Source organism: Rhinatrema bivittatum, chromosome 2 (assembly GCF_901001135.1).
Source record: "Rhinatrema bivittatum chromosome 2, aRhiBiv1.1, whole genome shotgun sequence".
NCBI lineage: Eukaryota > Metazoa > Chordata > Amphibia > Gymnophiona > Rhinatrematidae > Rhinatrema > Rhinatrema bivittatum.
In genome coordinates, this window is record NC_042616.1 from 781,832,571 (window position 1) to 781,857,544 (window position 24,974).

Below are 24,974 nucleotides of genomic sequence, written 5' to 3' on the forward strand. Positions count from 1 at the left end.
GCCCCCGGAGTGACGTCATCAGAAGGGGTCGGGACGCTGAGATAAATTCGGGCCACCTGCAGTGAGTAACCGGAGGACTTTCAGCTGGGAAGCCTCTCAACCGAGAGGCCGGCAGAGGAGGGCAGTTTTTGAGGCTTGATTTACAGCTTGAGCCGTTCCATCGCTGCCCCGAAACCACGCCCCCGGAGTGACGTCATCAGAAGGGGTCGGGACGCTGAGATAAATTCGGGCCACCTGCAGTGAGTAACCGGAGGACTTTCAGCTGGGAAGCCTCTCAACCGACAGGCCGGCAGAGGAGGGCAGTTTTTGAGGCTTGATTTACAGCTTGAGCAGTTCCATCGCTGCCCAGAAACCACGCCCCCGGAGTGACGTCATCAGAAGGGGTCGGGACGCTGAGATAAATTCAGGCCACCTGCAGTGAGTAACCGGAGGACTTTCAGCTGGGAAGCCTCTCAACCGAGAGGCCAGCAGAGGAGGGCAGTTTTTGAGGCTTGATTTACAGCTTGAGCCGTTCCATCGCTGCCCCGAAACCACGCCCCCGGAGTGACGTCATCAGAAGGGGTCGGGACGCTGAGATAAATTCGGGCCACCTGCGGCGCGCGCCGAAGCCGCGCGCCAAAGGGGCGCGCCCCTGGATGAAAATTTCCTTTTGGTAGTTTCTCCTACATTTATGGGTAGGAAACGAAAATCAAAAGTGTGGACATCTTCACCTGCAGCTATGGAAAGTAGGGGACCAATGGATCAGCATGTAGTACGTCGGGTAAGTCAAGCAGCCCGTAGTACTATACCTGATATTTCATTTTCCTCAGGAGCCTCTGAAAGCCCCAGCCAGCAGTTTCAAGCTCAAGACCATATAGACGTGGGGTTACCCAATTCATCAAGTTCAGAGGTAGTAGAAACTATTGCTGACCTTCCTCCTCTAGAGGAAGATAGCACCAACGACGCAGTTCTAAGTGGAGAAGCAGGACTACAGATATTTAGTTCTGCACCCTTAGACCCGCAGAATATAACCCTGACTGATGTGTGGAAGGCTATAAATGACCTTCAGAAGATTATGACAGGCTTTATGTTGCAAACTAAGAAAGGGAATGTCAAAATGAAAAATGATTTACATAAATGTGATAACCGTTTAAAACAATTGGAGGAGACAGGAAAGATCACTACAGATCAAATAACTAAACTACAGATAGCAAATAATTCCTTTATCAAAGATAGTTTGAGTACCCAAAGGCAGATAGAGAACTTGGAAAATGAGAACAGGGTTAAGAACTTAAGGTTCTTAAATTTCCCCATGACGAGACTTCTCTCTGCTATTGAGTTACTAAAAAAATATCTTAAAGAGAATTTGGCTATACTTGATGTAGATGATAAGTCCATATCCAAAATTTATTATGTAATGACCTCTAAGCTTAAGAGACAGGAAGGAGAGGGTGGGATGGACAGTATACAGCAAGAGTCCCCCAATTTAACCTCCTTCTTGGAGTCATCTATTGACGACATCCCACAAAGAGCTACTCTTTTAGTAACTTTTGTAAAGAAAATGATAAGGTTAATATATTGCAGAAATACTTTAAAAATAGGGAAGTTCTATTTTGTGGGTATAAAGTCCAAGTATTTCCGGATGTGTCACGATCAACACAATACAGGAGGAAACAATTTCTTTCCTTGAAAGCTCGAGTACTGTCCCTTGGGGCAACATATTTTCTTAAATTCCCCTGTAAATGCCTGGTGATTTATCAAAATCATAAATTTATCTTTCAGGATCCTACACACCTGGAAGTATTTTTGACAGATAAGGAAAAGGTCTGAGTTGTTAAAGAACTGCATTTAAAAATGATAGCCCAGCAAAATGCTATTATATTATATAACATTTACCAGTTAAGTATTTCCTATTTAGGTCCTCCCATCTTGGGGACTATTGGATTTGCATCTTAGAAGTAATTACTTTTGGAATTATTTGATGTACTATTGTTATGTTGATTGCAAATTGTTTCCTGATTTTTTGCATATTTTATAATTTGTAAAAATTTCAATAAACTATAAATGAAAAAAAAAAAAAAAGATGACTGAATAATTTGTAGATTATTTTATAAATACTGTGTCATTTGAAATCGAGGTAAGGAGATTTTTCTCTGTATAATAGCAGATTGAAAGTATTTCTTACTCATATTATCCAGGATTTTCGGTTCTTCCCCTAGTGGGTTACTGGCATAAATCTTGGATTTTTTAGCCTAAGAGCTGATTCCACAACCACTAATTCATGAATAATTTTATGACATGAAAAATAAGAACATGCCATACTGGGTCAGACTAAGGGTCCATCAAGCCCAGCATCCTGTTTCCAACAGTGGCCAATCCAGGCCATAAGAACCTGGCAAGTACCCAAAAACTAATGTTACTGCTGCTAGTAAAAGCAGTGGCTATTTTCTAAGTCAACTTAATTAATAGCAGTAATGGACTTCTCCTCCAAGAACTTATCCAATCCTTTTTTAAACACAGCTATACTAACTGCACTAACCACATCCTCTGGCAACAAATGCCAGAGTTTAATTGTGCGTTGAGTGAAAAAGAACTTTCTCCAAATTAGTTTTAAATGTGCCACATGCTAACTTCATGGAGTGCCCCCTAGTCTTTCTATTATCTGAAAGAGTAAATAACTGATTCACATCTACCCGTTCTAGACCTCTCATGATTTTAAACACCTCTATCATACCCCCCCCCCCCCTCAGCCGTCTCTTCTCCAAGCTGAAAAGTCCTAACCTCTTTAGTCTTTCCTCATAGGGGAGCTGTTCCATTCTCCTTTATCATTTTGGTTGTCCTTCTCTGTACCTTCTCCATCGCAATTATATCTTTTTGAGATGTGGCGACCAGAACTGCACACAGTATTCAAGGTGCGGTCTCATCATGGAGCGATACAGAGGCATTATGACATTTTCCGTTTTATTCATCATTCCCTTTCTAATAATTCACAATAATTCTGTTTGCTTTCTTGACTGAAGAGCTTAAGACACTGGAACTGTTCAAGGTTGTTTCGGTGCCTTAATACACTAAGACTTCTGGGAAGCTTTCTGTTGGTTCAGAATCTTCTTTGTAGTTAGAATGAAATATATTCCACCATTTTTTTGTATGAAAATTGTTTAGGACAAATCTTCAGGGACGTATTACTTCTAGCTGCCTCTGGATGGGGTCTGGAGAGACAATCATTGAGAAGCTTGAATTGATGGTTCAGAAAAAGACCTATAAGAGGATTCACAGTGAGACTCAGAATCCAGAGTCCAAAATACAAATAAGTGAAGCAGATTTCAGGACGTAATGATCTGGACAAACGTGTTCCGTTCTGGTCACAGTGTCTCAAAAAACGATATAGCGGATTTAGAAAAGGTACAGAGAAGGGAGACCAAAATGATAAAAGAGATGGGATGATTCCCCTGGGAGGAAAGGCTAAAGAGGTTAGGGCTCTTCAGCTTGGAGAAGAGTTGGCTGAGGGGAGATATGATAGAGGTCTATAAAATGATGAGTGGAATGGAACGGATGAATGCATTTCAGTTTACTCTTTCAAAAAGTATAAAGACTAGGGGACATTTACTGAAGTTCCTAGGTGATACATTTAAGACAAATTGGAGAAAATATTTTTTTTACTCAACGCATAATTAAAATCTGAAATTCATTGCCAAAGGATATGGTGAACTGTTAGTGTAGCCGGGTTTAAAAATGATTGACAACTTCCTGAAGAAAAGTCCATAAATTATTATTAAAGTGAACTTGGGGAAATCCATTGCTTATCCCCGAGAAAGAAGCATGGAATCCATCAACCTTTTGTGATTTTTCCAGGTATCTGTGACCTGGATTGGCCACTGTTGGAAACAGGATACTGGGCTTCATGTACCTTTGGTCTGATCAAGGATGACAAATCTATGTCATTTTCCCTAACCATCTCTTGGTTTCTAGTAAGAAAGAATCAAAAATATTTTGAATCAATTAGAAAAGCTTGTAAATCTTTTTCACACATTTATCAACAAATCTGTGCCTTAGCTTTAGCACAAAAGCATGGCTCTCTTTGATTGGTGGAAAAGTTACAAAGTATTTGATTCTAGTACCAATACTGTGGAGGAGTACCATGTTTTGTTGGATTCAACAACCTTTCTGCTGGGAAGTTTCATACTTCAGTTTAAATTTCCAAAATTTCAAGGGTCATATGGACATTCTTCCACATACACTATAATTAGTTATGAACAGCCCAGACATTGAAAACAGATGTAGAGGAGGTTGAAAGTAGCATTTGTGGATGCATTTGGCACATTGAAAAGTTGTCTTCCAGACATGACAAAAACAGAAGGATTTTTTAAGACTAGAAAAGAAATTAAAAACTTAGTAAATTACTAAAACTGAAGAAAAGAAGAATGATATAAATCCCTGCAAAAAGTCTTGACTTGTGAAAGAGCAGACGTCTATCCTTACACATCAGCAGAAGATAATTGATTGAGGAGACTCATGTGGGGCTGCTGCATAGGAACTCCTGCACATGCTCAGAAAGACTTTTCTTTCTAGGCTTTCAGAGAACATGTCAGTGTTGGAGTCTGCAGATGAGGTCATCTCACTTAAGGCTGAATTTGCTTCTGCTTCCCTACAAAGAAACCTTACTGCTCTTCATTGGAAGTTCTCATCTAAGCCTCTTCTTTCCAGGTTCCAGAACCTATGAAACATCTATGCCATAGAAAAGCTAGCCTCAAGATAGGAACATCTATCTGGATGTTTCACAGGTTTAGAGACCCTTCCTGGATGCAATGAGCAAAGAAATGGTTGGATTATGGTAGTAGTTTGATCTGGTTTCCTCTTAGTGAGGTTTATGGGCTGGTATTTTTTTTTTTTTTGTTATATATACTTTTATTATAGGATGCCCTTTGTTGGGATTCTCCTCTTACACTTCAATGACTTCCAGCTAGTACTCCAATCCATCATACTATCTAAGCTAGATTACTGTAACTCCCTTCTACTCTGACTCCCCACAAATACTATCAAACCCTTACAGATGGTACAGAACGCTGCTACCAGAATCCTCACAAACTCCAACAAAAGAGATCATATCACTCCAATCCTCCGTAACCTTTCACTGGCTTCCTATCAAACAAAGGATTCTCTTCAAAGTCCTTACAATCGTTCACAAAGCGACTCACACACTCGCGCCCATTAGGTTAAGCACACAACTTCATACATCTTCCAGACCCATCAGAAGTGCGTACAAAGGCACACTGTATGCCCCGCCTGCAAAAACTTTACTAAGGAAACGAGCACTATCCTCTGCAGGCCCCCACCAATGGAAAGCGCTCCCCCCAGACCTAAGACTCGAACCAAGTCATCAAGAGTTCAAAAAAAAAACAAACCTAAAAACCTGGCTCTTCCGTCAAGCCTTCCCAGACACTTAATGCTGCCCAGATGTTCACATACTCGCGTACTATATATTCAGGACTCACCCACGTTTACACACCCCTTTGTTCCCTATTAAGATACTGTGCTTTATTCTATATAATGTGTTCATAGATACTTTATTGTATTATACTTTATTGTATACACTGCGCTTTATGGTTCTACTTGTTGTTACTACACTATGATACTGAGCTCAAACGTTTCTTGTAACTATACTATTTTATGTTCAATATGTACTTTGTTCTATTGTTTTATGTAAAGCCCCTCCCTTTTTGGGCATCTCACTGTTTGATGTAAACCGGAGTGATTTGTATTTCCTACAAGAACCTCGGTATATAAAAATTACAAATAAAATAAATAAATAAATAAATTCTTAATCCAGTTCCATGATGAAGTGTTGGTTTTATTTCATCTAGGATTTTACAACTAAAATATAGAATAAGATTAAAAGCAAAATATAAAATTATATATTCTTTGTGACCTCTAATGTATATGTATTACCTTTTATATTGTTTTTTTCTGGCGTGACAATATGCTGCTTTTTTGTTTGTATGTGTTATGGAATTTTTCAAAGGTTTTGAAAAGTGAAAAATAAGCTGATTGAAATGCAAATTTATGCTAATCAGCGCACACTAAAAGATTTTAAAAAGTGAAGAGGTCACAAATCTCAGAAAGATTTTTCTCTGCTGCTGTTGGCAACAAATTCTTTTGTATGGCCTGAAACAATACTATTTTGCGCATAATGACCTCTTTCAAGAGATCAAATCATTATAAAATACATAAAAAGTACTAGCTGAAAAAAAAAAAAAGCCTAGTACAAATTTTGAAAACATTAAAAAAAATACACCAACAAAATACAGAAAATACTGGGGGGGGGGGGGCGGGGGAGGAGGGGGAAGAATAATCCTTTTTTAAATGTTAAGGTACACTAAAAAGAATATAAAATTGTAAGATCTATTTTAATGCATCTTCAAAACCTGAACTACATGCAGTTACCTTGCTAAAACAATTTTTCTAGAATGCTGCTCATTAAAAACCTGCCAGCTTCCATGAATGATAAGTTCTCCACAGTCAACGACGGGAAGCCCCCAAGCATCTTTATTGGTTATATTGTGGATCTGAACCAAATGATTCATACATTATTTTACCTGGAATAGCTTCATGTGCTGTTAAGACCACACTTATAATTGGTTTCTTGGCTCCCGGAATCTGCTCGGGCTCCTTTGGCAGGACTTTCTCTGGTTTTTGTATTCGTATCCTCTTTGGTGCCCGCTCTCTCTCATCTTCCTTGTCTCTCCCATTAAGTTCCACTTCAGATTCATTATCTACATAAGTAACAAAAAAAAAAAAAAGCAAGGATGGAAACAATCAGTAAAATAATTATGCCATTAGTCAGCTGCATTGCTAAACAGGGAATGCTTTCTTCAAAAGAAAGGTAATGCTGGCATCAAATACTTCCATTAAGTAACAATCACAGGCTCTAAACTAACTTAGCAGGGCTTTACAAAAGGAAATTAATTAAAAAAAAAAGCTACTGTCCATATTAATTTAATAGATTCTATGGGGGCCTATTCATTAAACTATGATAATACTTTTTCACTGTTTTCATGCAAAAATGGATATTACCTTCTTTGATACTTTTTCCACGAAAACACAGGAAAAGTCTATTTTTCCCCACTTTCGGGCTGATATAGTAGAAATGTGGGAGAGCGGGCGAACGCCCGCACAGGCCACTCTCCTGTGCACGCGATACAGTATGCAAATTAGGCCCGGCGGTAAAAACAGGTGTGTCCCTAGCACCTGCTTTTGGACCGGAGCGGCGGCTGTCAGCGAGTTTGACAACAGACGCTCAATTTTGCCGGCGTCAGTTCTCGAGCCCGCTGACAGCCACGGGTTCGGAAATGGGATGCCGGCAAAATTGAGCATCCGGTTTTCGACCCGCGAGCTGACTTCAATTTTTTTTTTACACTTTTGGGACCTCCGACTTAATATCGCCATGATATTAGCGCTTTGGGTAGGCGCTAATTTCTAAAAGTAAAATGTGCGGTTTGGCTGCACATTGCACCAACTTTGGTGCTTACTGAAGCATTGGGAACGCAAAAGAACTGTCAAAGGATCTGTGAGCAAAAATGGTTCAACTTTATAAATCAGGAAAAGGATATAAAAAGATATCCACAGATTTGAAAATGCCAATCAATACTGTTCAAACTCTGATCAAGAAGTGGAAAAGAACAATTTCAGCAACTGCCAGGAAAATTTGTCAGGATGCAAAGAAAAACCCACAAGCAACTTCTACTAAAATACAGGCTTCTCTGTTTCTCCTGGTTACAACTTTTGAGGCTGCCTGCCTCCTACCCCCAGGATAGTGTTACCGCACTCCACCCCATTTCCTCCATGGTGGGTTGCTGCTTCTGCCACATGTCAGGGGGTTGCTGGCCTGCCACCTGACTGCTAGAAGGGCGATGAGAGCATGGGCTGACTCTGCTGCTTTTGAACCACTTTACGCTGCTTGGAAGGGGTCCCCTGACTGGTACTGCCACCATCCCCAGATAGCAGTAATGTTGTTGGGTGTTGCCTCTTCTTATGATGAGTCATGCCAAAATTAGATAGATGTCCCATTTGCTTGCCTCTGCTAATAGCCCTGCCACAGTAATTACACTGAGCAAAACGCGGGTCCTCCGTCACTTTAAAGTGGCTCCAGATCGCAGATGTCTTTCGTGATCCTCCCTTCTGTATAGCCTTGGGGGTGGATGCTGGCACTGGAGCTGAAGTAGTGGGTGCACCCTCAGAAGCAATGCCAGGGGCCTCAGTCATCCTCTGTGCCTGCGTTGACTGCTCTTCCTCCTCCTCCTCATCATGTTTCATCTCTCCCATGCTGCACTGAAGTGGAGGCTAAGACAGGACTAACTGATCCTCCTAAAACTTCATCATCTATTAAATTTATTTATTTATTTATTTAACGCTTTTTAAATCTTTCGTTTCTGATGAGAATCCCACACAAGATTATTTTTCAACTGAATCAGAAGCAAAACAGTGGCTGCGCTACATTGTCAACGCTAAGTCGAGACTGCTGTCCCACTGCTGCTTTTGGGTGTCGACATTTTGTCTGGCATGACTCAGCCTGGCAACTCTACCGTGCAGCCCATTTTCTGGCAACTCTACCTGGCACGGTAGAGGCAAGTGCTGTGCATGGCCATGTGGTATGTGGAGGACCTTGGGCAGATTTCTGGGTCAGGTCTTCCTCTCAGTTAGGCACCAGCAGGGAAGTGAGGGCAGGGAGGACCACTGATCAGAGCCACATGTTCATTGGTAACTTGACCAGTGCAGACCATTACAGTATACCTAACTTACAGGCTTAAAAGGTAGTAACCATTTCCTAATGCATGACAATCTGACCTCTCAGAATGCCCAAAAACATTCAATTGATGCAGGTAAGGCCAGTGGGTCTTGACCTAAACATATTTGGGATCCAATCCACCAGGATCTGCTGAGGCATCTGGATTACCAGTTGGTATCATTCAGAGGACTGGGTAATGGAAATTAAGGGCATTTTATACTAAAGTGAGCCTTAAATTAAAATGTGCTGATTAGCATATATCTGCATTTTAGTCTGCTCATTTTAATAGTTTTTGCAAAAACCTGTTTTAAACATAAAATAACTCATTATGCATACTATACACAGCATTAAGGGCTTTTAATGTGAGTCAATGGTGTTTAAATAGGTTTATAAATTCACGCCTCTTAAAAAATAGACCCCTGAATTATACAAATATTCTTCTTACTTTATTCCTGGAAAAATCCTTTCTAAAATAATACCCTCAAGAACGTAAATGTCATGCATTAGAATGCCAATGTGAACTGAACTGTGGTGAATCAAATTGAACTTTTAAAAGGATATTTAACACCATGACTGATAGAAATGTATAGCTAGAAGGCACAGAATTTATCTTCAGAGGCACAAAAATTACTTTCCTGGGCAATATTTTTAATCTGAATTCCCTGCCTATTTCTTAACAGCAACCTGAATAAGCCTAGTTTTTCATTTAATGCTTTTCCATAGTTTTAGAAGTCTTATAAAGTAATGTAGGCATAGATTTATGCAGTAGTAGCCAAACAAATGCTCATTTACTAAACTGCATCAACATCACCTAGAATAACTTGCAAACAATTCTGCGTAGTGGCATATACACACGTTTTTACATTTCATTCAAATTAGTCGCTTAACACAAAAAAGGTCTAAGCAACGAAAAAGAAACTGATAAAAATCAAAATATTCTACATAATAGAACATAAGATCTATACAAAACAAAACATATTATAGCTTGTAATATGTCCTGGGCTAAGAAAGGTGTCTTCAAAGTTTTAACATTCAACCTGCTGTAATTAATAGTAAGCCTATGCATAGATCTACAATAGTAATCACATTCACTTGTATTATAAAATAGGAGTATCTCCATCCTGTAATATATGCGAATGTACGAATACATAAGATGCACTGAAAACAGATATTTAAATGCATTGAACTCAAATACTTTTCCTATTTTTTTTTTTAATTATATGCTTGTATATTTTAAGCCCAAAAATAAAGAACCTACTCACATAAAACCCGATTTACGTGTAAAGCAGCATATTCTAAAACATGCATGCGTAATTGAAATTACCAGTTTATCAATTCCTTCACCAGTTCATCCAGGACTTTTACAGATCTTCCTGGTTCAAGACAGTAATGAGATGTGAAACTGTGCAACGATGACCATGTGGCGGCTTTACAAATGCCCAGCAATGGAGCCTTGTGGAGATGAGCCACTGAAGCTGCTTCTGTTTTTACTTGGTGGGCCAGGTAGATTTGCAGTTCGCATGGTGTAGCAGAAGTGAATGCACTGAGAAATCCAATTGGACAGAGTCCATTTGGCCACCAGGAGGCCTGGTACATTCAGGTTAAAGGAAACAGTTGAGAAGCCCTCTTCTCAGAATGTGTCCTACGTTTATAGTAAGCTAAGGCTCTCTTGCAGTACAACGTATGGAGTAGCCGTTCCCTCTCATTTCCAGGAAGTTTTAGGAAGAACGTCAGCAACGTGATGGTATGATTAAAGTGGAAAGCCGACACAACCTTGGGTAAAAATGAGGGATGTGTTCATAAGGTGACCTCATCATGGTAAAACTGTAGATACATGGAGTAGTGAACCAGTGCCTGTAGCTCAGACTCTTCCTGCCAAGGTTACTGCAATCAGGAAAAGCACCTTCTAAGTTAGATACTTCATATGGCTGCTATGCAGCAGTTTGAAAGGAGGAAGCATGAGCTGTTCCCGAACTAGGTTGAGGTCCCACGGAACAGGTGATTTTGTCACAGGCGGTCATATGCAGAAGATCCCTTTCATAAACCGAGAGACCAGAGGGTGGTTTGACACCAGAAGTCTGATGCACAGGTGATAATACGCAGCTATAGCACTCACATGGACATGCACAGATGCCGTTGCCAGACCTGTCTGATATAGGGAATCGAGATACTCCAGTAACATCTCCGGGGAACCAGAGAAGGGGGTCTACATCTCTTCCCCCTCACCAGGCCGAATATCGGTGTCACTTGCCTTGATAATTTTTCCTGGTAGAAGACTTTCTAGATAACACCAAGACATCCTGGACCTCCGTTGGCAAGCACAAGTAGCTCAATACTTTTTCAACCTCCAAGCAGTGACATGTAGCAAGGAGTGCATGGGGTGAAGGAGGGTGCCATTTTCCTAAGTCAGGAGATCCCCACTGTCACCCAGCAGAATAGGTGGGGCAATGGAGAGTCAAACTAGATAGGCATACCAAGGCTGTCTGGGCCAAGCTGGAGCAATTAAAATGAGATCTGCGACAACCACAACACATTTCTGGACTGTCTTGGAAATTCGTGGAATAAGGGGATAAGCATAAAACAGTCCCCCGTCCACGGTATGAGGAATGCATCCTGGGTGAATCGCTCCCTGCTGGGGTAGACTGAGCAAAACGTCCTCATTTTCTTGGGTATCATCCTGAAGAGGTACATGCAAGAAAGACCCCATGTCGCAAAGAGTTTGCTTGCCACTTCTTGGTAAAGAGCCCATTATTACGGATGAAAAATCCTGCTTATTCTGTCGGCCATGGTGTTTGCTACGCCCGGATGATAGGTCACCTGGAGGGAGAGGGATTGTTCCTCTGCCCATTCCAGGATCTGGACCACTTCTCTGCACAAGATCCAGGAACCGGACCCTCTTTCTTATGTAGAACATACCTTTCTTATGTAGAACAACCTCTCCAGCAATCATCCAGCCTCCCAGCCTCACCAACAGTCATCCAGCCTCACCAACAGTCATCCAGTCTCACCAGCAGGCATCCAGCCTCACCAGCATTCACCCATCCTCTCCAATAGCCATCCAGCCTCTCCAGTTAAGCAACATGATCCAAACCTTCCCTATCATCCCGCACTCATCCCTCAACAGAGTCAACTCACCCTTACTCAAGATACAACGTTCTAAGAGATCCCTGATCCCCATTATGATTTCCCCTCTAACCCAATTCCTAGGCCTATCCTTAATCACACTAACCCTCCTCAACTCCCAATCTCTATCAAAAAAATCTCACTTGCTCAACGACTACCTACTGGACACCCAACCGGACTTGTGTGCTATCACTGAAACATGGTTGAAAAACAAGGACACACCCCTAATCAACCAATTACCAACACAACTATACGACTTTTTCTCTATCCCCAGAACTAAAAAAAAGAGGGGGAGGTTCACTGCTAGCTGCAAAAAATGAACTAAGACTAGCCCAGCATGCAATTAAAACATCAACTAAACTTGAAATCGGACTATTCAAATCCACTCAGCTCCAAATCTGCCTCATCTACGCCCCGCCTGGGCTCCTAGACTCCGACCCATCGCCTCTCATAGAACTTGTAGCCAAACACATCAATACCAACTCACCAGCGATCCTGCTAGGAGACTTCAACATTCATGTTGACTCCCCATCTCCCTCAGCCAACTGCGAAGCCCTCCTCTCTTCCTTCATGGCCATGGGTTTCAAACAAATCATTAACAAACCCACGCACAAAGCAGGACACACGCTAGATTTAATATTTATAAATGATCCGATCTCGACCACTTCTCTCCCTACCTGCACCCCCATCCCTTGGTCCAATCACTCGATGATTGAAACTGAAATATCCATAAAGAAAAAACCCACCACCAACAACCCCAAATCCTCGATCCAATTTAGAAAAACATGCTCCATGGAAGCTCTCAGCAACACGCTCACCAAGGAACTAACTAACCTGGACCTCACAAATGCAGACACCGCCATGAACTCTTGGCTAACTATCACCCACGCAGCAGATGATAAAATATGCCCCTTGACATCCAAAAATATCAATCCTGCCCGTACAAACAAAAAACCCTGGTTCTCATCAGAATTAAGAACACTCAAACAAAACCTTCAACATAAAGAACAACAATAGCGGAAGAATTCCACCACCACTGCACAGGCTTCCTACAAAACCACAATGAGCTTCTATAGGGCCACTATTCTTCGTACCAAAAGAGATTTCTACGCCAAAAAAATACACGGCTTCTTATACGACCCAAAAACTCTCTTCTCATATGTTGCCACACTCACCACCCCTATTCCTCCTATCATCCCGGAAGAAGCAGCACAAAACAAATCTTCCGAGCTGGCAGTCTTCTTCGACAACAAAATAAAAAATTTACTTATCCCACTAATATCTTCTAACCCCATTCCCAAATCCCAGCCCCTACCTGACCAAAACCATGCCCCATCGACACACAAACGGTCTCTAGAATCTTTTGATACTACATAATCATTGGAAATAGAATCAATCATCAAGAAAATGAAGCCCTCATCGCACCCAATAGACCAAATCCTGAACAAACTCCTTCTCACCATCCCTTACATCATCGCCAAACCTTTGGCCGACATCATAAACTGTTCACTCACAAATGGAACAGTCCCAGACGCTCTAAAAACGGCCTCGCTGAAACCATTACTAAAAAAACCTAACTTGGACCCATCAAACCCCGTACATTTTTGCCCTATCTAACCTTCCTTTCATAGCCAAGCTAATGGAAAAACTGGTCAATACTAGACTCACAGACTACCTCGAATCCCACGATATTCTATATCCATCGCAATTCGGTTTCAGGAAACGCAGAAATACAGAATCTCTCCTACTCTCATTAACGGATAACATCCTGTTGGGTCTCGACAAAGGTCAATCATACTTACTAGCGCTGCTAGACATCTCGGCAGCGTTCAACACAGTTAACCACACAATCCTCATCAACCGTCTGATGGAAATAGGCATCTCAGGTGCTGTACTCCTCTGGTTAAAATCCTGTCTAAGCGACAGATACTATAAAGTAAAAATAATCAACAAAGAATCTCACCCTGTAGCTGCCAAGCAAGGAGTTCCCCAGGGTTCCTTGCTCTCGCAGACCCTATTCAACATATATCTTCTCCCCCTATGCCAACTTCTCAATAACCTCAACCTCACATACTTCATTTATGCGGACGACGTGCAGATCCTAATCCCCATCAAGGATCACGTTTCCGACACTCTAAACTACTGGAATAGCTGCCTCCACGCCATCAACCTCCTTCTCACAAGCCTCTGCCTTGTTCTCAATATGTCCAAGACCGAACTGCTAGTCATTTCCCCCAATGATAATAACCCGCTAGCCATCAATACTAACACACCTCTAGTAAATCAAGTGAGAGACCTCGGGGCCTTCCTAGATTCCAGAATGAACTTCAAAAAATTCATCAACACCACCACCAAAGAAGGTTTTTACAAACTACAGGTACTAAAACAGTTAAGACCTCTCCTACACTTCCACGACTACTGTTCGGTCCTTCAAGCCATACTATTCTCAAAGATTGATTATTGTAATGCCCTGTTGCTTGGTCTCCCAGCCTCTTCTACCAAACCACTTCAAATGCTGCAAAACGCTGCAGCAAGGATCCTCACAAACTCTCGCCGCATGGACCACATCACCCCGATTCTAAAAATACTTCACTGGCTACCCATTCGATACAGAATTCTCTTCAAGACACTTTTTGTGGATAATAATCCACAAAACCTTATTTCAGGAATCCTCGCTCCAACTCACCATACCCCTCAAACCACACGCCTCTGCAAGACCCACCAGATCTGCATACAGAGATTCCCTCCAGGTTCCCCCAAAAAAAATCTGTTCATCACAACACCATTGAAAAACGAGCACTATCAATTGCCGGTCGCATCACTGGAACTCTCTCCCGCCAGACCTCCGCCAGGAACATTGCCACATCACTTTCAGAAAAAAATTTAAAACTTGGCTGCTTGCCCAAGCATATCCTTGAAGAAGCCTCAGGGTCACCCACACAATCACATACCCCATGGTTGCGTCCTCCATCTGTAAGTCAAAGGAACTGTTCTTCGGCTAACTGCACTTTCATATAACTTGCCTAATCGTATACACTGTAAATTTGTATATAACTCTTACCATGTAAGCACCTACTTTCTGCTTATATGCCCTGCTCTCTAGTTAGAAATTGTTAACCTATCCTTTTTTCCAACAGCCTAGTTCCACATTCCCTGTTATAATGTAACTTTATGCTTTCTTTGTTAATTGGTTCTCCCCCCTAGTTTATTGTAAACCGGCACAATAAGACCTGGTCTTGAGCGTCGGTATATTAAAAGAATTTAAATAAATAAATAAATAGAACATGGCTACCTGGATGTCCGTGTGGATCATGACATTTTTTCACTGCGGGTGGTTTCCAAATGTGTGGAGGGCATTCTTTATCGCTCTCAGTTCCAACAGGTTTATCTGCTTAGCTTGTTCCCATACAGACCACAGTCCTTGTGTCTGTACATGTTCCAGATGGGCTCCCCACCCCTTGGTTGAGGTATCTGTGATAAGGACCAATTGAGCTGGGGCATAGAACGGTCCTTCTATGGTGAGAACTGTAGGGCGCAACCACCAATTCAGGTCCTAGTCCATCAGATGTATTCTTTTAGAAAATGGATGTGAGAATTGAGTCCATTGCACCTTCATACCACACTGAAGGTGGCACATGTGTAAACATGTTCATGGTACTGCATATATCGTAGCTACCATGAGGCCCAGAAGGGTTACGATCTGGTGGGCCGAAGGGCATGTGCAACCTTACAATTGCAAAACCAGGTTGTGAAGGGTGTGAGCTCCGTCTGTTGGTAGGAGTCCTTTCCCCACCACGGTATTTATCTTGGCTGCAATAAATTGCAGGGTTTGTGTGGGTTGAAGGCTGGATTTTTCATAGTTGATAAACCCCAGCCCTACCAGTATTGTCGTTTCCGGGTTGAACTGTAGAGTGACGGGCTTCAGTGCCACCGCTAACCAATATTCCAGGTACTGTCCTGCAACCACTAAACAGTTCGTGAAGGCCCTCAGTGTGGATGATAACCCAAAGGGGAGGACTTTGTACTAGTAATGACACATATTGACTTGAAAATATAGGTACTGCCAGGAGGAATGGTGCATTGGAATGTGGGAGTATGCATCCTTGAGATCCAGCAAGCACATCCAATCATTGGGTTGTAAGATGGGTAGAAGCAACTCGAGACATGTCATTTTGAACTTATCCCTCTGAAGAAATTTGATGAGAGCCCACAGGTCCAGGATTCAGCGGAGCACTCTGGACTTCTAAGGAATAAGGAAGCAGAATCCCTTGTTTGTTGGTGCTTAGGCACCTACTGAACCTCTCAGTGATGCCAAATTTTGTAGTTCTTTATTAGATAGTATACTGAACCACCAGATATGGCAGTAGTGAGCTGGTAAGCCCAGCTGGGCTGTAGTCCCTCAGATACTGAAACAGTGATTCCCTGGAGGCTGAGCTGAAGAGAGACAGATATAGTGAGTAGGCAGGGTATGCAGATGGTAACACTCGCACAATGTCCCAATGAAGCGCATGAGCTGGAAAGTATAGGCCCTCGAGGAACAAGTATCTGGTTCCAGGGAAAGCTCTGAGAGTGCGATAGTAACTAACTGATGTAGCTGATATAGTTGGTAGTGAAGACTTCCAGGCAGAGGAGTATACGAAGCAAGTCTGGGATCAGGGCCCTCGAGGAGCGAGTACCGGTTCCAGACTGTCACCTGAAAAAACAAGGAGAGTGTGAGGCCCCCGAGGAGCGGGTACCTCTGGTAAGTCCGAGGAGGCAGAGTAGCTTAGGTAGTGAATCCCTTGCTAACTTGATCTGTTAGCAAATTCCAAGACCTTAAAATATCCGTCGCGGGTGATGTCATCTTCGGGGGGACGCCCCCGAGGTTTGCACCAATGCCGGTACTTCAAAATCGGGGCCGCGCACGCCCCTAGGCCTCCAGGAAACATGGCGATTGCAGCGTCGAGCCAGTCCGGGAACCCCCAAGGACAATTGGCAGGAGAACGCCGCGGTAGCCAGTCTTCCCGCAGGCGGAGAGGGAGGAGCCAGAGAGGTAAGAAGAGCGGAGAGAGGACGTTTGGCACAACATGGGAAACTCCTCTTTCTTTTGGACACAGAAGACATGTCTGAGTAAACTCCCCCCGAGGAGTCAGAGGAACCCATGGAAAGGTGTTGTGAGAGAGGTTCCACATCCAAGAACCCAAGTTCAGCCATCTCCGCTGGAGAGTACACGACCTGAGGGTCCATGACTGGTCTTGGCTTGTAGGGAAGTCTTGTGAGAAGATTTGCCCAGCAGCTGATGAGTCTGGCATGACTCTAGTGCTTTCTGCATCATATGTTTCGATGATGAATGCATCTGCGTCTGTGATTGCGCTGTGTCTTGCCTGCATCAAATCTGTGGATATGCATCGATGGACCAAGATGCATCCTTGCGTCGGGTCTCTGGATGAGTCGTCTTTGATGCATGTGTCACTTCAGTGGTCAGTGGCACATCAGGGACGCGGTGCTTTGACACTGGCACCATTTCCACGACGCCTTTTGTAAGGGCTTTTGCGGCGCATCTCCCGACACCCGTTGTTTTGCGAGGCGTGGGGGCCCATGGGCACTTTGGGGAGTTGACCCACCTGGCCTGTTTTTGTCCCAAGTGGTCCAATGGAGGAGGCCCTCTTAGGCTTGTCCAGCCAATCCATGAGGGGCCCCAGTGAAGAGTGAGCCAATAACCACTCTGATGATGGGGCATAGGACCCCGAGCTCTCCTCCTTCAGATGGGTGATCTGAGCGACATTCGACCACAGTCACGGCAAAAAGACTGGTCATGCTCCGGGCCCAAACAAAGATAACAGTAATTATGCCCAGTGACGGACATTAACTTGCCGCAATGGCAATATTTAAAGCCAGGCAGCTTTGGAGCCATTTTAGCACTTAAAAGAGCTTTTATGAGAAGATAAATGAAAAAACACTGAAGGGAATAGAGCTCCACGTGCAGCCTGTAGCACAGAAAAAAAAACAAACTGAAGAAAAAAAGATGGCACAGTGCAGGAAAAGGATGCGCAGCCTCCACCTAGGCCGTCCCAGACAGCATGGCTAATCCAGCCTGCTTATCAACAAGAAAAAAAAACTGGTATGCCAATCATATTAAATAGCATTAATCATTACATATAACAGTTTGTATTAATCACATTTTATTTATTTTATTTTAACATTTTTATATACCGGCATTCGTAGGACACATCATGTCGGTTCACAATTAACTGAGAAAGGAAATTACATTGAACAAGGGTGTTTAACTGGGAGAAATTGGATAATAAAATAGTTTCTAAACTTTAAAGCTTTAAGATTTATAAACTAATCTATGAAATGTGATTAATACAAATTTAAAAGTTTAGTATTTTGTTAGATGTAATGATTAATGTTATTTATTGTTTGATATTGATTTGCTCACCACTATTTTTGCTTGCATTTCAGATTGTGGTTGCTGTTTCTTAGCCATTTTTCTATCTTTTTAATGAGTTATGACATAACACACAGACCAGATAGCCCCGCTCCCCCCTCAGGAAGCTCTGTTGAGAGATTCCACCCCGGTGTGACATCATCCCCAGGTTCTCAAAAGCAGTGTGGGGAGTCGCTGCTGAGAGTGAGAGACTGTACCTACCTATGATTCTTGTTTCCTGCCTCGTTGGAGAGAGAGAGAAAAGGGTTTGCAGCTATGCTGACACCATGGCTGCATGGAGAGAACACTGAGCCCAATAACACATGGGCCAGGTAGCCCTGCCCCCACATTGGGAAGCTCTGCTGAAAGACTCCACCCCCATATGACATCATTCCAAGGCTTTTAAAAGCAGCATGGGGAGCTACTGCTGGAGCTCCCTACTGTGGTGAACCTAAGAGGGTTGCCTCTTAGGGAAATCTTGATGAAATTAATGTTAAATCAGGATCTAGATACGGGGACAAAAATCTCAGTAGTTTTGGAACAAGGGAGGTATGGGGGAAGAATAAAGGATGGAGTAAGGTGTTGAGGGATATTAGGTGGGAAGGGGGGAGGGATTTACAAACTGTTTGTACTAGTAGTGGGAAAGTATTAGGGAAAGGAGCTAAGAGGAAGAATTTAATTAAATCATGGTCCATGCAAAAAGAAATGGCTATAGTTACAAGATATGATTGCAGAAACCAAGATGAATTTGTGGCGATAGAGATGATCCCTGTAGCACACCTTGCACAACTTCTCTAAAAGTAGAGAACTTCCCCTGTTGAAATATTACCTGCATACACTGTTTCAAAAAAAGCAGCCACCCACTTAAGGATAGCACCTCCAAGTCCAGATTCCAGGCACCGAGCAAAGAAAATCTCATCATTTATCAAATCAAATACACTGGATAAATCTGATAGCAGCATCGATTTGTTCTTATCAAATCTAGAAAGTACCTCATCCATAAGGTTAACCAGTATTGTCTCTGTACTACTGTAGTTTCGAAACCAGCTTCTATATGTCCAAAATGTCTAATTCTTCCACAAATTCTGATATTTGTTTAGTCACAACTTTTTCTGAAATTTTTGCAACAAATGGTAAATGCTGTCTGGGGCGGGAAGGGAGCAGATAAGGAGGAGTTGTCAGAGTAATTTGAGAGAGGTGAATTTCAAATTGGTGGAATTTGAACAACTTATTAGTGGAATTGATAGGTTATTTGAGTTAAATGAAACCATGCCATCAAAATGGGTTTTTGAACATTATTATTTTTCTTAGTGAAGGTAGTATTCCTAAGATTCTGAAGGCGGAAGTGGTGACCCCAATTTTGAAAAATAATACCTCAGATCCTACTATATTTAGTAGTTTACGCCCAGGTCGATCGTGGAGGCCATTGAACCCAGAACCTGCAAATAATCCCAGGAACTGGGACGAGGCTTGGACTGCAACAACTCCACTTGAGTAAGAAGCTTGGACAGTCTGTCCTCTGTAAGAAACACCTTTCCCCCAACAGCATGTCGAACCATAATCCCACAAACTCCAAAGACTGGGAAGGAACTAGGTGACTAGTCCGGGTTGACCTCCCAACCTAACGTGGTTAGCATCTGAAGTATCCTCTGAACCGCAGCATGGCAAAGATCCTCAGATTTTGCCCGAATCAGCCAATCGTCCAAGTAGGGGATGCACTAGTATCCCCTCCTTCCACAGGGCCGCCGCTACCACCACCATGACCTTGGTGAACACCCTGGGCGCCGTTGCCAGACCAAATGGCAGTGCACAAAATTGGAAATGATGCCCAAGAACTGCGAAGCGCAAGTATCTCTGATGCTACGGTCGAATCGGTATGTGCAAGTAAGCTTCCATCAGTTCCAGAGATGCTAGGAATTCCCCTCTGTGGACGGACGCTATCATTGACTGGAGGATCTCCATACGGAACCAAGGCACTTTTAACATCCGATTGATGCTTAAGTCTAGTATGGGGCAGGAGGTACCGTCTATCTTGGGCACAATGAAGTAGATGGAGTAACGCCCTCGTCTGAGCTCGCCTTCGGGAACCAGCACTATGGCCCATAGATCTTGTAAGCGTAGCAGAGTCTCTTGTACCGCTTGACGCTTTTGGTGATACGTGCACGCAAACACCAGGTAATGCTCCTGAAGCGGCCATGCAAAATCTAAAGCGTAGCCTCGCTCTATTATTTGTAGGATCCACTAATCAGAGGTCAAACTGGCCCACTCCCCTAGAAAAAGGGACAATCTTCCCCCTATCCTTGGGACGGAGGAGTGGACTTAAGGCCGCCATGAGACTGAGGGGCTCCACTACCTCTGTTGGGTCGGCGTCCCCGAAAGGCCAGAGTCCAGGAGTGTTGTCGACCAGGACCCTGGCGGGATGAAGAACCAGAGGATCGTGAGGAGTGAAAAACAACGATTCCCTCGGAACCTCGCCCTCTGAGCAAAGGGCCCCTGGGTCCGCGGCCTCTTATTTATTTATTTATACATACATACTTTTTTTATACCGACCTTCATGAAAAATATATCATATTAAATCAGTTTACAAAGAACAGTGTGACAAGAAACCTTAACAAAACAAGTTGCAGGAAAGTTACAATAAACCAGGGGTACTGGGGTAGGGAGAAGAAGATGCTAGCAGCGGAAAGAGTAACTCAGTAACAATAACTGTGCTGTAATACTGACTTTGCTGAAGATTGTCTAGTTACCAGGGAACTAGCCGGTCCCCTAAATCCCATCATCACTGGATCAACAGTGCCAAGCCAAGAGTCCTCAGTAGGAACGTCAATTCCTAATTCCTCCAAAATTTCCGGGATAAGGGGACCAAATTCCTCTTTCCGAAACAAGCGGACCACTTTTGGGTCATCACTCTCAACTATAGGCGTGCCCCCTTGCTTGTTAGGTTGGGGCTGGCTATCAGGATCCACGTCTCGCCCCTGATCCAGCGGAGGGGAAACACCCCCCCCCCATCCAAGTGGTCTGAAGATCAAGTGGTCTGAAGACCCGCGTCTGCACATTACACCCTGTGTAATGTGCAGACGCGGGATGCGGAGGTTCCCTTGTCCACTCCCGTGGATCCTGGTGCCGCACAAGAACTTTTGCTGCCGTGACGCTTTCCTGTTTTGCATGCTTTTAGGACTTTATGCAGCAACCAGACTAAATCCAAGGAGGACGAGGAAGAAGACTTGTCTGAGGCCTCCCCGGTGCTCTCCTCAGAAGACTGCTCCTGCCCAGCTTGTATGTTGCCCCCCCTCCCCCCCGGAGGCCCCAGGCTGCGGTGACAGGGCGGGGGGGGGATCCACTTCCCACCCCCAGAGCGTCCATCCCATGCTGTCTGAAGGTCCTTAAAAGGGCCTCTGGTCCCGCGCTCAAAAGGAACTGATCAGGGACCTGGCGCTGCTGCTCGAGCCTCCCAGGCTCTCTCTGTTGGGTTCCCTGCGCGTCTGTGTCCCGCTATCTCTGGAACTTTTTGTTTGAGCCCTGGCTGATGTTCCCGCACCACCCGAGAGGCAGGCTGTGCAGACGCCTGCCCTGGAGAGCCGCGCGCACGCTGCCGCACACAGAGAAGGCCGCGCCACGTGGCATGGCTCCGATCTAAATTTAGCCCAGACATCGGGGGGGGGGGGGGGGGGGGGGGGGAAGCTCGGCGAAGCATGAAATCGCCCAGGAGATCGCGGGACACAACTGTACTGAGAAGCGATGGCAAAGGAAAGAGGACGCTGGGCCGGCCACACCGAGGCAAAAATGAAACTTACTTTAAAAAAAAAAAGCACCAAGCAATGTAAGCGGCTTCACTCTGGGGGTGAGTGACCCGAGCTCCCTGGTGTCACCCCCAGGCACAGGCAGGTACAGGGTTCTCAACCCTCTGCTTTGTTGCCTCTACTACCAGGGGGGATGGTCCCACCAGAACCTGCCAACCCCCTAGGAGGCTAAAAGAATCTTCTTCAGAAAGTTTTACCTCAGGCAAAATTAAAATATGCTTCTCCTTTTCTTTTGCTGTTTTTTGTTTTGGTTTTTTTTTTTGTTTTTTTATTAAGGTAAACCCAAACAAACTAACACTTAACCAGACTCACGGTTTTGCACCTCCACCATCTGCTGGAGACAGAGAAATACTGACAGACTCTAGGTGGCACCTCAGGGGTATAGGACAGAGTCAGTTTGAACTTCTCTGTCTCCATCTACTGAAAGGGAGGAAAAACCCAGGAATCTGGACTGATCCGGGTACGTACAGGGAAAAATGATTTTAAATAAACATTAAACATATGCAAAGTAATTCATTTATAATAAAATGTCTTAACGCAAATCCCATAGCAAATTATACCAACTGACCCGAGACTCTCCTTTGCCACACGCTTGCAAAGCAAAGGAGAGCATCTGCCTGACGGATACAGGATCTCTCCTACACATCTGATAAAGGAGGAGGAGGGATGGGTTGTCTTGTGAATGCTGCCCCTGCTCTGACTTCAGGGCATGGGTGTGCATCAGGCCAGAGGGAAATTAGGCAGGAGATGCTATAAACAGTAAAGCAAATACGTTACCAGCGGCAGTAAAACTACTTAACATGGTATTCACTCATTAGTGAATATTGCATTAAGAGAGCTATGCTAACATGCATTTAAGGAAACAGGCCCCTATTTCTTCTAAACATTTATGACACTTTTTAAGTTACAACCATGATAATCTGCTGTTCCATATGGTACACCACCTCCAGCTCCTCCTACATCAGCCAAGCTAAGTCCATTATCAGCTTACCTTGTTCTCCTTCTTCCCCTTCGTCATTTAAAACAATCAGACAGATATGTTTTTTGAGCTGTCGATTATTTGAGAATTTCCGACTGCATTTTCTGCATTCCAAGGTGTCTGGTACAACTTCAGTCACCACGTCTTTTTCCTCCAAGCCCTGTGGGACTTCCTCTAGTGTGGTGGTGTTGCTGCTGTTGCTGTTTTCTGCAGGCTCTTCATCAACATGGAATTTTTTAGTTGAGCCTTTGGGTCTACCTCGCTTTCTCTTCACCACTGATAGATCTTTAAAAAAGATATATATATATATATTACACCTTTAAGATGATGAAACACCTGTTAGCCACAGTACAACTATTACTTCAATGCTACTTCTGGCTAAGATTTAAAAAAATGTCAACCAATTGAAAATGCTGCAGCAAGAGTGGCAAAAGAAAAAAAACAAAAAAAAAAAAACCTCTAGTATTGGCCCTATTCTTCATCAGCTACACTGGCTTCACATGCCCACAAGGGCTAAATTTTAAATTACTTGTGCTGACTTTCCATGCCCTGAAAAGCTCTGGCTCTAGGTATCTGAGGTCAAGCCCAGGGGCACGTAGCAAGTTTGCTTACCCTCCTTGGTTTTTTCTGGAGATAGCAGGATGCATCAGCCGTGACATGTGGGTGACATTCGATTGCGCCAAATGGACCTTTCCCTCTAAGCTTATTGAGCTTTTGTCTGCTGAGTATATGTGGGAAATCCTATTTGGGCATTGCCTTGTGCACCCTCTCAATCAATAATATGAGCTAAGTCTAGCTAAGCAGTCGATTTTCCAGGAAGGCGGGTAGATATTCAGCATGGCTAATTTAGCCTACAGATAAAACACAGTTTACAGTTAACAAGTTTGCTTTCTCCATTGACAAGCAGGGTTGAATTAGCCATGACACGTGCAGAGTCCCAAGTAGCGGAGCATTTACTGAATAAGCAACTCAGACCCCACCAGAGAGTGTACTTCTGGGTGAACAGACTACGCAAAAACTACTTGTCCAAATTTACTGTTACTTTTTATTTATTGTCCAAACTAATTAAATGGTCATCTGTGCACACCCTCACAAGTTGCAGCTTCAATAGGAACTGCTCTTAGATGAGCCACAGCTCTCATTTGATGAGCCTTGATAGAGTCTGTGATCTGGACACCTGCTAAGGCAAAAACAGTCTGCTAGCCAATTGGACAATGTTCATTTGGCAACTGCTATTCCTATACAGTTAGGATAGTAAGAGATATATAAAACTGTGAGGCCCGACGATGTGACCAAGTTCTTTTCCTGTAGCAAGCCAAGGCTCTTTCATTGTCTAAGGAATGAAGGGCCTTTTCACATTCATATGAAAGAATGTAAGACAGTCCATGGCTTGTTATAAAAAGCCAATACTTCCTTTAGAAGAAACTTTGGTGGAGTGCAGAGCACTACCCTATTGTGGAAGAACAGCATATAAGGAGAACAACAAACTAACTCTGGAGCTCACAGACTCTTCTGGGCTGACGTGATCACAACTAAGAAGTACACATTCCATGGGAAAAATTTGAGAGGGGTAGACTTCAAATGGTTCAAACAGTGGCTTTACTAACTGTGCCAGAATCACATTCAGGCCTCAGGGAACAGGAGATTTGACAACGGGAGGTTTATAAGCCATATGCCTTTCATGAACGTAGATACCAATGGGTGAATGGAGTTTGGCCTACCCTCAGTTTGAGGTCTTAGGCCACTATGGCACTGAGATGTACGCTCACTGATGAGTTACTTAGACCTAAGACAGCGTGTAATTACTTAAAGCAGGTCTTTTGGTTCTCATGCGAATGGGTCCAAGGAAGTCTGAAGACACCCAAGATGAGAACGGTTTCCATTTAAGTCCATAAGCTCTTC

The 24,974-nt window shown here is 43.5% G+C and overlaps 1 protein-coding gene across 2 annotated transcripts in view; it reads right to left on the minus strand.

The window, feature by feature from the left end:
* The window catches only part of ZFAT (zinc finger and AT-hook domain containing), a 466,784-nt gene that overhangs the window by 403,673 nt on the left and 38,137 nt on the right, over positions 1-24,974 (minus strand). For both annotated transcript variants that reach the window (XM_029592065.1, XM_029592066.1), the window contains exons 3-4: positions 23,085-23,357; positions 6,573-6,749 (exon numbers count right to left, since the gene is read on the minus strand). In XM_029592065.1, coding sequence (XP_029447925.1) covers positions 6,573-6,749; positions 23,085-23,357 — 450 coding nt within the window. The remainder of the gene's footprint in view (positions 1-6,572; positions 6,750-23,084; positions 23,358-24,974) is intronic.